Genomic DNA, 15645 nt, shown 5'->3' on the forward strand with positions numbered 1-15645 from the left:
AAATACTGCACTGAACCAAATAAATATCCACAAAGCCATATGGCCTCAGAGGGATATTTTGTCAAGCAATGCTTAGAAAATACTAGTGAAGAATGAGACAATGGGTGCCTGGATTGGGAGGGGTTACAATGAAGGGCACCAAACTGCTCCCCTGCTCCTGATAAATCACAACAGAAAGAACAGCAAAAAGCCTCTACTGCCATGTGTTCTTTTCTGTCTGATTTTCCAGCCTACAACACTCCCTCTAGCCTGTGGCCTGACTGGTTTCCAGCAGCACTCTTTGAATTTGCTTCAAAGCAACTCATCCACGTTGAGAATGAACAGCTCCTTCTTGCAGACACAGGGAGAAGCTTTTCAGGTTAAAGTAACAGGTAGGGGCTAACAGGGTTTTTAGGGTTTACAGATTCCTTTGAGATAATCTCTGCTGACATGACATCATATTGATGTCACACATGCATAGCAGATAATCTCTGCTGACATGACATCATATTGATGTCACACATGCATAGCCTTACTGACAAATATGAAGGTAAATTAGTCCACAAGTTGAAAGTGTTACTTTATATGCAAGTTCTTTAAAATAATGAGGAGATAAGTTTGTTCTGGGATGTCGCATAGCAGGAGAAATTGTTATCTCACTACAAGCTGTTAATAACTTTGTTAGGGCTCACCTGAAATAAAGTTATGCTAAATGCTTGATCAAATAGTAGCACTTTGCTTTATAATGCAGACAATCACATACTGGAAATTGTTATTTTGTGTTATGGTTGATTCAGTAGCAGGATTTAATTGCTTGTTAGCCCAGCCTGCTGTGCGTGTGCCCCACAGGCAGCCCGGTCGCTGGGTGGGCTCCATGCAGACCTGGTTGCTCAGTGGGCTCGATGCAGACCCGGTCGCTGGGTGGGCTCGATGCAGACCCGGTCGCTGGGTGGGCTCGATGCAGACCCGGTCGCTCGCTGGGCTCGATGCAGACCCGGTTGCTCAGTGGGCTCGGTGCAGACCCGGTTGCTCAGTGGGCTCGACGCAGACCCGGTCGCTGGGTGGGCTCCATGCAGACCCGGTCGCTGGGTGGGCTCCATGCAGACCCGGTCGCTGGGTGGGCTCGATGCAGACCCGGTCGCTGGGTGGGCTCCATGCAGACCCGGTCGCTCGCTGGGCTCGATGCAGAGCTGCCCCAGGCTCTGCTGGGCTCACTCCTGCCTGACTCCTGCTCCCTCCCCTCGCAGGCAGGACCCAGCGAGCTTACGGGGAGCGCAGGTTCCTGCTGAGCACCGCGCCCCCGCCCGCAGCCCCGGGCTGTGCCCTGAGCCCCGAGCGCGGCTCGGTGCTCACCGCCTTCAGAGTCTCCTGCAGCGCTCCCGGCTCGGCCAGCCCTGGCAGGCAGCTCACCTATTGCTTCTATGTGACACCAGGTAAGTCCCCAGGCCAAGTGTTTGGCTTCTCCCGACAAGAGCAGAGGCACAACCCGCCCTGCTCTGCTCTCGACTGAACGTGCCATGAGTCCCCTGCTCCCAGAAAGCCGGAGGTGTCTCTGTGCTGTCCCTGACCCCTTCTTTCCTATTTCAGATTCTCTCCTGGATTGTAGCCCGGATCCTGAACTCTTCCCAGTTTATCTTCCGCTTGGAGAAGAAGAAAATGATTTTATTTTACATGTGAAAATTATTGTTAGCAACAGCTTTAGTGATACAGTTCAAACAAATGCTTCAGTGAAGGTACACAGTAGAATTAATTAGTTTCAAGAACTCTCAAGTGGATAACTAACCCATAATTGACTTTTGGAGTTTCTTCCTGTTTTAGATGTACTACTTCCTTCTGAATGTGCCATAATCACCATTTTTCTACCTAACAGAGACGATTCTCTGTGTGCTCAAGGTCAAAAGATCTTCCACTGCCCTTTTTTCTAGAACAAAAGCCTATAAGAATTGTTTGGACATTGTTTGAGCAGTGTAAGCCTATTTACTGAGCCTGGAATTACTCCGTCTAGGCCCCAAAAGCCTCCTGCTTCTTCCCCAGTGCCACAGTAAGGAGATCCTTATCAGGCTATTAAAAAAAAAACAACATCCACAATGGGGAACATGAAGTTTTATGTCCCACTCTATCTAGGCTGTGATTAAGATGATCATGGAAGCTGTCCAAAGAAAATTATAACAGCCTTGGCAATGTTGAGAGCATTTCTGATTCCTTCACCAGGTTGGACCTGCAGATGTGATGGATGGGAACCTGACCCTGCAGGCTGTGGTATCTGAGAAGGCAAACACCATCCTAAAAGATGGGAACAGCAGCATGAGTCTCTTCCAGCTGTACAAGTCAGTCACATCTGTCCTTAATCAGCAGATCCAAGAGCAAAGTTTAAACATGTCTTTACAGACAGACACACGAAAAGAGGTCAGCAAAACTCTTTCTTGCAGTAAAATGTCATACAATGGACTTCATATTCTTTGACAGCTCTTAAGTAATAAAAAGCTCACATATCACCTCTTGAAATCAATGAAGGTTTAAAGTTTCTAGCATCTGTCTCAGTGTTTGGCACAGGTGTCAGCTAGTTTTCACTATTTGTCTACATAAATTATTTGTTTTATCATTCATCAGTAAAACAGTTAATTCTCAATTGTTATTTCATTAATTTAAACTAGTTAATCTAAACCTAATTTTCCCAAGCAATTTAAATATCAAATATCAATAAAATGGCATCTCCAGAGGGATAAACATCCTATCTAATTTCCCCCAAAAGCACTAGATGGCAGGTAATTTTCTTTAGTCCATTTTAGCCACCAGTTGATGTTTCAGTCACAAGCTGATATTTGTACAGTGCTTTGAGTGCCTCAGATGAAGAGATCTAGAGAATGCATCCTTCAATTAAGATTCATTATTTGAATAACATCAATCACACATGGCTCTGCTTTCTCTGCAAGTGGCATTTACACAGTAATTCACATACATTAGTACAAATTCTCACAAGTAACTCTCCTTGCTCTTAATGGATGTTAAGTGTATGAATTCTCTGTGCTGGGAGGTAACATAAAACTCATGATTATATAATTACTAGGGCAAGTGGCATCTTGTCAGTAGAGCTAATATGAGCTCAAATGATCCTTGTTGTGGAGCCTTACTCTACTGCATAACTTACAGCAAGCCTGGCTGTCAATACACAGCACCACTTTCACAGCCTAATTAGCATCTTGTTCCTTTGCCTAATTATCCCTTTTCATCCCAAGCTCCGAGGGCTGATGCTGACAACTCTCTCTGTTGTTAACATAACATCAATGCAGACTGCTCTGAAGATGTCAGAGGTATTGAAAGAAATCACTTACAGGAGTGAGGAGCTGTCTGTCTCAGCACAGGTAAGAAGCAATTCATCTTATATTTCCTCACACTAATAGCAGAGACTCTAATTATCCCACTGACCTTGGAAGAGTTTCAGTGCTTTATAATTATCTGTTCTTACCCATTTTTTCAACTGTACCAGTATGTGTATTTTGACCAGCAGTATTTTAACTCTGTCTAGAGTAAGTAAATTCAAGTCTCAGATATTGTCTCAGCAATCTCTACAACCCAGGCTATGACCATTACATTTATCATACATTTTTGAGACAGAATCCTTAACTTTTAGTCAGAAACATGTCAGGGTGCATGTTTTCTCCTGTAAAGCACTTTTAGAACCCTGAAGAAGAACTGTCCCAAGAGGGTTTTTCTAGAGTTGCCCACATTCATTCATCCCTGATCCTGGCACTGCACAAAATGCAGATGGGCAATGGTCAAGGAACATGTCAGCACCCAGAGGAGCTGGGCACAAATGTGCAGGTTGGTCCCACAATAGTATCTCCTGAATCTTGTCTGGCAATAAGGCATTATTAGTAGCTGATGCTGTTTATGGTTATAGGGTGAGCACATGGCAGGACAGAACAACCTGTCACTGGGGGAAGTTTCCCAAATAGGCAGGCAATAAAAACACCTGTCCTGATTTCTGATGGATTATAGAGTTGGAGCCAGACAATGGCTTGGAGCATTTCAGCAGGATGTGGTTAACTTTGGCAAGACCAGAACACAGCTCAGATCCAGCCCTCATCCTCCAGAAAGGCTGCTCAGCATTCACTGCTGTGGGGGTGGATGTGTCCAAGCCTGCAGTGAATTTGCCTGGCTCCTTCACTATCCTGGGCTAAAATCTGGCCAATGCTTTCCCAGTCCCAAAGCTGCATCCAGGCACAAAATAAAAATTGTAAAACTCATTCTCCTTTGGCACTTAGCACTTGGCACTAAGATAGAAACTTATAACTTAATTTAGTACTTTGCTGTACATCTAAAAGCTATCCTTGCCTAGGGTTTGACAGACAAGCTTCTTTCAGATTTTTTCATCTTTTTATGGATTACATCTGTAGAAGCAGGCTGCATTTTTCATGCCTGTACTCCATTTTGGTGTACCACCTAGTATATCATCTTTATTAGCATTTGAAGTATTGCCCCAGCACAAATAATTATAGTAAAAATGGCATTACCCACTAATAGTCCCAAAAGATTACTGATGTTGCAATATTCAGTAAAAGACACAAATGTCACTTCTGTCATTTTTAGTGCCAGCACATATAAACTGCTCCTGTGTTTCTCCTGCAGGTGGAAGCCAGCAACACTCTGAAACATGTCAGTGCCTCCTTGCTCACTGTAAACACAGAGCACAGCAGAGATGGCCAGGAGTTAAAGGAAGCAGCCAACTATTTGTTTAATGCAGTGAGCAGTGTTCTTAAAGCTTCTGTAGAAATCAGAGCTGGGAACACTTCAGTGCCAGAGGCAAAGCAGGTAATTTAGATTTGGTCCAGTTTGTACTGTACTGTGTGTGAATATTTGTTTGCTTTAGGAGGTTTTAAAATCTCTGCTGTCTCTTGTATTTTTAAATTGCCACTGGGAAAGGTTCATTGTGACACCACAACAGACTTGAATATCAGAGGAAACTTCTCCCCAGTTAGACATGTTAGATTGGATAGCTGTTAATGAAGATGATAGAGGCCTCTCAAGACTTGTTACATTAAAAGCTGAACAGGACAGGGAACACAGCATCAGCTCTGACCCCTAATTGATGACAAGCACGTTGAGATTTTTTTCAAATTTGCTTCTATCCCCTCCTTTTGCCCCATAATTCAAGGAAGCCACAGGTATTAAATATTCATGATTGCCACCACTACTTCACAGCTTGAAGCAGCTCTGGTTGCTGCTGACACTTTTGCAGAAAGCTCTGATTATCTGTTCAGAAAGACACAACATATCTATTTTGTCCTGCCCTTTCCTATCTGTATGTGAATTGTCACAGCTAACTCTGTGAGTGTCCTGGGCTAAACATACTTTAATTTCATCATTGCAAGGGAGTAGGGATGAAATCATTCTGAGAGAAAAGATTATCAAAATATTATTTAAAAACTTGTTGGGCAAGTTTTCCAACAATAACCCACTAATACTACACAATTGATATGTAATTAGGTCTTGCTTTTCCAAGTAACAAAACACTAACACGTGAAGCTAAGGGCATTAATACACAGAAGTACATGAATATATTGATTGATGTCATGCTTATAATTTCAATATATAGAAGTTATAACAATATAGAAGTAAAAATGTATAAGGCATTATTTGCCACAATGAGAATTACAAAAACTGAATTGCAATAGAATAACTTTCCCTGAGATTAGGAAGCTTATCACCACATTTGTCAGCTTAGTAAAACACCAAAATTAAATGGAAGCAATGACAAATAATGTGCAGCTTGATAATCCTGAGTACCTTTGTTGTAAATTTCCTCCTCCAATTCTTTTCCAGAGTTCAGTGTCACAGCAGCTCCTGAGTACAGTTGAAAATCTCCAGAGTGCCCTTCTGTTTGGGAAGGCACCAGGTGATGAGCCAACAGTGCTCACCTCTCCCTCTGCCACAATGTACATGCACAGGTAAAAGCTGCAGTGTCCCTCAGTGAAGCTTCTGAGAGCTACAAATGTTAATTCCATTGTGCTTAAACACAATGTTTGGAACTAATAAATACTGTAGTGTAATGACAATTTCAATGGTGCATCAAGTCTGTTGTTAGTGACTGATAGTAAGAACAGTTTGGACTCCAGGAGCATCACCTCAGAAACTCCCATGCTGTGTGTTCTTTAACCAGCAGAGAATTTGTTACAATTTCCTGAATGAGGCAGTAGTTACTTACTTTTGAAATGATGTAGAAAACTCATGTCATACCAGCTAAGGGTTTCTTTTCTTTTCCAAGTTGCCAATAATGACATGTTATATGGAGCTGTAAGCAGCTTGGCAGAAGCAAATAAAATCCTGAGGAGCCTGACAAGCATTTTCCATTCCCTATAATCATCCCTAAATTGTTCCCCAAGAGCCTGGTTTTCATCCACATCAAACTGTGCATTCAAATCAAGAGCATGTTCACACAGAAACCAAGGCTTTCAAACAAGTACACCTTGGTAAAACTTCCTCTCCAGATGTGCCAATTCCAGCCCTTTTTTGATGATTCTCTGGTAGCATTACGTGGAGTACTGCATCAGGGACAGATTCATGTACAAAGCATTTACTGGCAGACTTAGAAATAGTTTTGCAACTAAATTATATTCTTGAAGAGAGAAAGATTTCTCTGTAGATATGAAGTCCATGCTATGGATGTTTGGGTTTTTTTCTGGTGGTTATTTTTCCTTTTATTATTTTCTTTCTCTTTTATTCTGCTTTGCTTATGCCCAACCCTAACTGGACAGATTGCAAACAGAAAACATGGATAGCACATCCATTAACATCTCCAATTCCAGCTCTGCCAGCTTTACTCTCCCACCTGCTTCCTCTCTCAATATTTCAGGAGTTGATGGTGAAACAGTGGATATAAGGGCAAGTAAACAGCTTTTATCTAACTCTATTTGATATGCAGCTTACATTCCTCATCTAATGGTTTTAGAATTGTTTATCCTTTCACAATGAACACATGAGCACGTGTCATTACTCCTGTCATGCCAAGAAAATGATTTGAAATTATTGGTCAAAGAAGCCTTAATTTATCTTAATTGCATGAGATTGGTTGAGCAAGTTAAGGACAAGTGAATTCTTAAATTCCCCATCCCATCAGCCCCTTACATACACTTTGATTCACACATTCATGGCAGGAGCAGGCAATGGAATGAATCAAAACCTCCACATCTGTTTGCTGTTTGTTTACATCTTATGCTCTGAGGAGGATGCAACAGCTCAGAGTCCATATCACATTCAAACTAAGCCACAGCAGCCTTCTTTCATCCCAGCAGGAAACACCTGAGTGGGGACTCAGATCCTGCAAGAGACAAATGTGCTGATGGTGGCACATCCCCCATCTGAAATAGGACATGGTGTTCTTTCTCTCAAAACAATAGATGGCATGTAATTGTCATATTTCCATAATAAATATTCTGAAGATCTCTCTGGTTGGCTTGACCCTCTCAGGAGACCCCTAAAATCCCTTCAAACACTGCAAACATTTTTTTTTTCATTGCACCTTTTCCTACTCTGCCAAAAAGGTGTCACACTGTATGGAAACCATAAAGATTGTATACATTCCAGAATGAAAATCACTTTCAAGGTTTATAGACCCACCTTAGAGATAAGGTAGAGTCTTATTAAAATCTAGATGCAGACTTAATGTAAGTTTACTTCTATTTGGGTCTGAGCTCATTCTTTCACTATTCAGCAATTCAGGGTGTGAATAAAATGAAATATTGACAATAGCTCAGTTGTCTGATTGTTCATGTCTCCAACAGATGGTGAGCTTTGCCATGAATCCCTTTTTCTCCAGTGACAGCAGTTTTGACATCAGTGGAACGGTGGGAGGTCTAAGTCTAACTGGTCTGGATGGTTTGGTCATACCTGTCAGCAACCTCAAAGAGAACATTGAGGTAAATCCACTATTTCCTAACTCTCACCTTTTCCCATTTTTTCTTCTCTCCATTACCAAACTGTCATTTGTGTTATCATTTGTGAGGTGAACACAGATGCTGGTGGTGTTCATTACATTAGATAATGGGCTGATGCTGTCTGTAGTTGTGGTGAAAAAAAAACCCAAATATTTCTGTCTTTTCTTGAAAAGGAGGCATTTTATTCTTCCTTTAAATGAATGTAAGAATGCTAATGGTTGTGGAAATAGATTCCAGATTACAGTCACCCAAAGGAGAAGTCTGATTTCACCAACCAGCAACTGTATTTATTGAACTACTCTTTGGCTTCCTAGCCCATGTATAAACTGACATCTAAATCATTCATACATGCACTTTATGCAGCCAATGTCTCAGTCATAATCACAGTTCTCAGTTCAGAAATGCACTAACCCTAGCCCTAACCCTAGGCTTTGTGATGAGTCTACACAGATTTCAAATTAATTTTTCAGAGGTTAGTTGACATTAAAAAGAAAATTACTTTGAAAGTGGTACTTTTGCTGGCCATGATTTCCTGATGTTATGAAAAAAGATAATCTAGCATGTGGGCTGCATGCTAAGAAGAAAAATGCTTTTCTGTATTTAAACCTATGTCTTTTTGTTTAAAAACAGATCATGTTACCAAGGCATTCAGCAACTCAGGAAGATAAGATTCTGTTGAATCTGGGCAATTATAGCACTTTTCAAGTCAATGTTACCTCAGAAAACACATCTATAGTGATCCACCTGGAATCTGAACACGACATTCCACTAATACTTTACTTGGGGTATGGTTATCACCCAAATGAAACCAACTATGATATGAAAAATCATCTGTTCTGTAAGAAAACTTCTGGAGGTAAGAGAAGTGGTTAGTGACTCATGAACTTGCAGAATGAGTCTTGACCATGAGGTCAGGTGTCTAGCTGGAAAGAAACCACATGCTTCAAAGTTCCAATCTCTTGAATAAAGTGTTCATTAACAGGAGGAAAGATTGATTTGATCAATGAGTTGCTAAGAATGATTTCACACCTGTTTCTTTGCTTCATTTATTACATGCATGCTTCTGAATTAGCCTTTTTATATATACATTGAAACTAAAATATTTATGTTCAAGGTGAGATAAACAGCTGGGTTCTCAGCCCAGAAGAACTCATTTTTGGAGAGGGAACCTACTATTTCATGGTTTCACAAGATATGGAAATGGATTCAGCAGCCTACAGTGGGCTAACCATAAATGCCACTTGCTTTGCATCCCACTGTGTGTTTTGGGACGAGCACCAGGGAGGCTGGAACAGCTATGGATGTCATGTAAGTAGAGCAAAACAAAACAATGTGTCTGTTACACACTTCAAAGGCAGCTCTCATAACCACCATCTGTAGTAACTGACACCATGAAATATGATCATTCTGAGATGTTTTAATAAACTCAAGAAGTTTAGTCATATTGAACTAACCTTTGAACAACATTCCCATTTCTTGGGATGAACTTCTATATGAGAAGAAATTGAACCATTCTGATAAGGCCATAATATATTGTAATGCCCATTACTGGTTAGGTGTTAGAATTAACATTCTTTATTGGAACTTGAACAACCTGGTGTGCAGCAGCTCTCTACACTAACGTACCAATCTCAGCACTGTCTTTTCATTTGCTTGGTAAGTCATCTAATACTGAAGGCAGATGCTTTATCAGAAATCTTTTCTGGGTTTCAGGTAGGACCTAAAACAAACCCTAGCAGCACACAGTGCCTCTGCAACCATCTGACCTTCTTTGGGAGCTCCTTCTTTGTCATACCCAATGCCATAGATGTCAGCAAAACAGCACAGCTGTTTGGTACATTCGTGGACAATCCTGTGGTGGTGACAACTGTAGGATGCATCTTTCTGATATATGTGCTTGTAGTTATTTGGGCTCGAAGGAAAGACATCCAGGATGATGCCAAAGTAAGTCTCCAGCTAATAAAGTCCATGTATTCAGGCCCACCATGTATTCAATTCCCACCATGCCTAGCCTCTTTCAATAGGAAAACAACTACTCCTTTCCTACTCCTTTCCCTGTAACTCTCTATTTACTGGTAAGTAATCATTGTTCACAAGATCACAAATTCCTACTCACAGCCTTCAGGAATCTGTACTTACAGTTCAGCTAACACAGTGCCCATGTTGTGTGGCTCTGCAGGTGAAAGTCACAGTCCTGGCAGACAATGACCCCTTTGCTCAGTACCGTTACCTTGTGACAGTTTTCACAGGACACCGCCGTGGTGCAGCCACAACCTCCAAGGTATCAGTAACTGTGTGGGAGGAGTTTATTTGCTTTGAGAGCTGGGTGAATAATAGAGCACCTGAAGCTATTGAACAGGACAGCTCAAATGCACTGTCTGAGCCAGAAAGCCCTGAGGTTTGATGAAAGGAGAAATAATCACAGTTAGGATGGAGATGTGCAAATCTTCATTTTGCCTTTTTATTTTCCAGGTGACTCTCACCCTCTATGGACTAGATGGAGAGAGTGAGCCCCATCATCTAAATGACCCTGATACACCAGTCTTTGAACGTGGAGGAGTGGATGTTTTCCTCCTCTGTACCTTCTTTCCTCTTGGGGAACTGCAGAGTATTAGATTGTGGCATGATAATTCAGGGCACAATCCATCCTGGTAAGTGGAGATCTGGAGATGCTGGGAAGTAAAAATGCACTAAAACCTTCTTATAATGACAACAGCTTTCCCTTTCTAACATTTGAAAGTTTTCCTTTCTGCAGTTCTAGAAAGAGGTGCTAGATTCTACTTTTTGCAGCTAAATAGATCAAATCATAGCCTAAAGTGCAGGACCAGGAGTGTTTCCCATATCCCACATCCAGTACAGGATGGGATATGTCCTGTGCATTACAGTTTGGTTGCTGAAGGCCAGAGTTTGTCTCCCCAAGTAGCTGAAGGCCAGAGTTTGTCCTCCACAGTGTTGTTGAGCTCTGGATGTCACACACTCAGTGGTATGTGACTGTGCCCTGTGTGTTTTTCCAACAGGTATGTGAACCGAGTATTAGTCCATGACCTGGCATGGGATCAGAAATGGTACTTCCTCTGCAACTCTTGGCTAGCCATTGATATTGGAGAATGTGTCCTAGATAAAGTGTTCCCAGTAGCAACAGAACAGGACATGAAGCAGTTCAGGTACCTCCTATTTAGTGGATTTTTTTTTTCTCTTGATAGAAGTCAGTCTTGAAAAACAAGCATGAAAAAAACAGACCAAAGCCCTAGAAAAAAATGAAAACAAGGAAGGTCTTTCCACTGTCCTTAAAGGGCTCTGAATAAGGGTGAGAGGGAGGATGATTACATAAATCATTACCCTAACAGTAGTACCATACTGAAAATATTTGTGCTAAAGAAGGATAGCCTGACAAACCCACAGAAACCCTAACATCTTCTCTTAATTGTAATTTTCTTAACAATTTAAATAGGAACTATTTGCTTTCCCCCTATGCTGTGTCCAAAAGAAAAGGACATAAGTAGCTGTGACCATTCCATGCAAATCAAGCCATGATATTTGATCATTTCTCCTAGTTATTACTTCTGCTGATAGTGCCTAGAAGCATAAACAGCTTGGAACCCCAAACTAGGGCTTTGTTCTTCCCTCTCCTTTCTACATATCTATCTGATTTCCCTCTTCTCCTTGCCAGCAATCTGTTTTTCATGAAGACCTCCAAGGGTTTCCAGGATGGGCACATCTGGTACTCGGTGTTCAGCCGCTCCCCTCGGAGCTCCTTCACGCGCGCCCAGCGCGTGTCCTGCTGCTTCTCGCTGCTCCTCTGCACCATGCTCACCAGCATCATGTTCTGGGGGGTGCCAAAGGATCCTGCTGAGCAGAAAATGGATCTGGGTAACAATGCTCACCATTGCTTGGGCAGGCAAATAGAGAGACAGCAGAATCTGGAAGCAAGAGTTGATTAAATGTTGTTGTTTTTTTTTTCCACAAGAAAGAGACTTGATGGTTTATTTTGCCTGAAGTTATTTTTCCTTCTCTGCTCTGTTTGACCTTGACAGGTAAGATCGAATTCACATGGCAGGAAGTGATGATTGGCTTTGAGAGCTCCCTCCTCATGTTCCCCATCAACCTGCTCATTGTGCAGATCTTCAGGAACATACGACCCCGGCCAGCCCAGCAGGGCAGAGAGAAGAAGCTGGGAAAGAATGGCCGAGTGTCCCCAAGCCTGCCTCCCACCCCAGGGGCCACCCAGGCTGCCTCTCTCACTCCGGAGGCTGTGACAAAGGCAAGTCCCAGTGAGTCCTGCACTGCCCTCTGCTGCCACACACCACCGGCTTCCCCAGCTCCACAAATTTCCCTGTTCTGATGCTCTTCAGCCTGTCTGAAGGGAAAACCCAATCACCACTGGTGTAAAGTGCCCACCTAAATGCAATCCTTCATTAAGGTCTGCCTCTGTACATGCCAGCCCTTGCACAGTTATTGTGTGTGCCCAAATCACTGTGTTCAGGAGTTAAAACAAACACTAGGCAACACAGTGAAGATAGAAGGTATCGTGGACCACATCTTCTCAGCTTCGGCCCTCAGGCAGGCACACTGCCCTTCTGAACCACAAAAGCTGCCTTGCTGAACTCACTGAAATCTGCCTGTCACATCCAGCTCTGTAGGATGTGCTACTCTTATCCATTCTGGAGATTTCAGCAGTTGGTGCGGCTCCCAGCCAGTGGTACTGTCAGATCACATCAGCTTAAGCCACTGCAGCCAGAGTCACTGCTGTGCTGCTGCTGTCTTTCCTAGGACATAAGAAGAATTGCCAGCTCACTCTTTAAAGCCCTGAAGACTCCATCTCTCACCTCAGCACCAGACCTTGAAAAATCAGCTAACATCAACACACTCCTGTCATTGGTTGAGGATGTCATCTGTCAGCAGAACAGAGCTGGGCAAGGGTTTTGTGATGAGAGCAAGAAGGATGGCCCTATAATTGTCACACTGGGTGCTATGGATATCCAAGGTAAATAACACACTGTGAAATACCCTTGCAATGAAAATGATGATAGCACTGGATGTGATGACCCAAGCTCTTCTTACATTCTGACTCAAAGGCAACTACAGAATCACAGAACAGCTGAGGTTAGAAGGGATCTCTGGATCCCACCAGGCTGCTCAGAGCAGGGTCAGTGGAAGCAGGATTCCCCAAGATCAAATCTGTCAGATGCTGAACGTCCCCAAGGATGAAGACTCCACAAATTCTCAACTGGAGCAACATACTCCATCCAGTGCCCAATATCTGTTTTTTCTTATGTTCAGAAATTTCCCATGTTTTAAGATGTGCCCATTGCCTCTTGTTCTTTCACTGCACCACTGAGCACCCAACTCAGTAAAGACAACTGTGAAATCTCTGTTTCTTATGTTGTAGAATCAAATGTTTGCTATGGCTTGGGAGCTGGATCAGCATCTACAAATGAAAAGACTCACAAATATCAGTTTGACTCACAAATATCTTTGACCTGTCAGGTTTTTTTTCTTCTTGGCCTTGTGCTGTTGCTCCTTTCAGTCTGACTCTCAATTAAACAGGAATGTATGAGTAAACAATCTCACTGATTTCATTAAGACTCACATTTAGCTTTTCCAGGGAATCTTCCAAGCTACTAATTGCACAGGTAAACCATGAACAAATTAAGAGTTGATCTGATCTGACCTGGATTAAGATTTTAGGACTGCTGTTCAACTCAGTTGCCTTCTGGAAAAAGTTGCAGGCCATTCCAGCAGAACATCATTAAACTGTAGTACTAAAGCTGCATTTACATGTCCTTTCATATGTTGGTCTTCACTTCATCACATTCATGATCTTTAGCTCCAGAGAAACCACCCTTTGAACAGTGTTTTAATCTATTTATTTTCTCAATAAATAAATGAATTTAATATATTTATTCTTTGTCTGCAGAAAAAACAAGAAGTCCAACTCCAGAGAGGAGAATTTGCGACCAGCTGAAATACAGTGGTTACCATCGCTGCTTGTACATGCAACTCCAGCATGTAGAGATGGAGCTGGAATTACTGGGGCCCCATAAATTTCAGATGCCTCAGAGTTACACACAAGCTGTTTGTCAGGTTCAGCATATGAAGAACCTCCTGGAGAAGCAAATCTGCTCATCAGCATCCATCAGTGAGGGGTAACCCAGTTCTCAGTATAAGTGAATTCAGGTCATGAATTCAAAATTGGACAGGATGACAGAGCCCAAATAATTACTGCTTAACATGTGCTAGATAACTATTATTATATCTATAAAAATAAGTCTTACTATTATACCACTGCAGGAGCTACAGAGAAATTTCCATGCACTGTGAACTGCACACAAAGGCAATAATGACAGATCATTGCTGTTTGTCATTTTTGCCTCCAAAGTGGAAAGTTACAATAAATGCCATGTGATAGTAAAGGGCTAGGAAAATCACCCAGCTCCAAAGTCACAGAAGCCTTTTAAAATGTATGGATAAAGAAAAGTTAATAAGCAGACAAAAATAGTTCTGTGAAATCTGATAATTAAGTTGGAAGTATTGAAACAATTGCACTAATTACGTCACTTGGCCATTATGGTGATCACAAGAGATGCATTTAGCAGCTTTAATGCACTCACAGCTTTGTCAGTAATTCTACTGGATATTCAGTTATGCATGAACTGAGGAGTAAAGAAACCCATCACATTTATTCTCTGCACACTTCTTCATTTTTTTTTTCTCACTGTACTTTTTGGTATCCATATATCCTATATAACTGCATTAATTAAAAGAATATTTTGATTTTATATCATAAGATGTTGCCTGTTCCCAGTGAACCTGATGGCCTGATTTTGGTTCCTGTTCCATCACAGACTGAATTTTCTCTTCTCACTCACTCTCAAGGTGGTCCCATACTCCGAATTTGTCCAGTGATGACAAGAAAAGTTCTCCCAGAGGTCTGCCCTGGTGGTTTGTGTTCATTGCTTGGTTCCTTGTGGCAGCCACCAGCGGTGTGTCTGGGTTCTTCACCATGCTCTATGGACTCCACTACGGCAAGGAGAACTCCATCAAGTGGCTCATCTCCATGGTCATCTCCTTCTTGGAAAGTCTTTTCATCACACAGCCCTTGAAGGTGAGAGCCTCAGAAATACAATCACCAGTCAAGATGAACTCACCTGCTGCCATTGCAGGGAGACAATGTAAAATGTTCTAAAGAGCTGCAGGATTTAAGATATAAAATGAGAATTCTTTGCCCTTCAAACAAGAGCAGGCAGGTGGTTTAGAGTTCTGATGGGTTTTGCTGACATTAACTCCATTAGTTTCATCTTCCTTGCTTTGCCAGGGTTTAATGAGGTTTCTGACTAGTGAGGATGTGTCACAGAATCAGTTTAGCAGGGCAAGCCCCAGCACTGTGCACTGCTCTCTTGTTTATGGGCTTCAGCTGCATGGGTTCAACAAACCCAAGCACAGCTGCTTTCCTGCAGTGCCTGGATCCAAAGGGATCCAGGTCAAAGCCTGAGCTTCTTTATATGAAATGGGATATGGTGAGTCTATAGCTGATTCCTTCCAGGTCCTGGGATTTGCTGCTTTTTTTGCTCTGGTTCTGAAGAAGGTGGAACATGAGGATGAAGAAAACACAGCTATTGATGGACCTTTACCAGGTAACTGTCTGCAAAGTTAACAATTACTAAAAGAAAGTGCAGAATTCTCCAAGCTTTTGGAGTGCTTTATGAATGATTCTGTGACTAAGCTCAACTGC

At 42.1% G+C, this 15645-nt stretch overlaps 1 protein-coding gene across 1 annotated transcript in view; it reads left to right on the forward strand.

Moving 5' to 3' along the window:
* LOC128932729 (polycystic kidney disease protein 1-like 2) overlaps positions 1-15645 on the forward strand; it is a 35923-nt gene that overhangs the window by 11990 nt on the left and 8288 nt on the right. The window contains 21 exon segments of the mRNA XM_054269412.1: positions 230-371; positions 1227-1412; positions 1567-1712; positions 2191-2385; positions 3216-3341; positions 4609-4791; positions 5803-5927; positions 6735-6861; positions 7761-7895; positions 8544-8769; positions 9028-9221; positions 9627-9857; positions 10093-10194; positions 10386-10564; positions 10931-11077; positions 11584-11783; positions 11948-12174; positions 12684-12897; positions 13831-14059; positions 14790-15018; positions 15457-15547. Of these exon segments, the coding sequence (XP_054125387.1) occupies positions 230-371; positions 1227-1412; positions 1567-1712; positions 2191-2385; positions 3216-3341; positions 4609-4791; positions 5803-5927; positions 6735-6861; positions 7761-7895; positions 8544-8769; positions 9028-9221; positions 9627-9857; positions 10093-10194; positions 10386-10564; positions 10931-11077; positions 11584-11783; positions 11948-12174; positions 12684-12897; positions 13831-14059; positions 14790-15018; positions 15457-15547 (3634 nt within the window).

The sequence above is a fragment of the Melozone crissalis genome, unplaced genomic scaffold, assembly GCF_028551555.1.
Source record: "Melozone crissalis strain CALT ecotype California unplaced genomic scaffold, PUWL_Pcris_2 ptg000007l_1, whole genome shotgun sequence".
Classification (NCBI taxonomy): domain Eukaryota; kingdom Metazoa; phylum Chordata; class Aves; order Passeriformes; family Passerellidae; genus Melozone; species Melozone crissalis.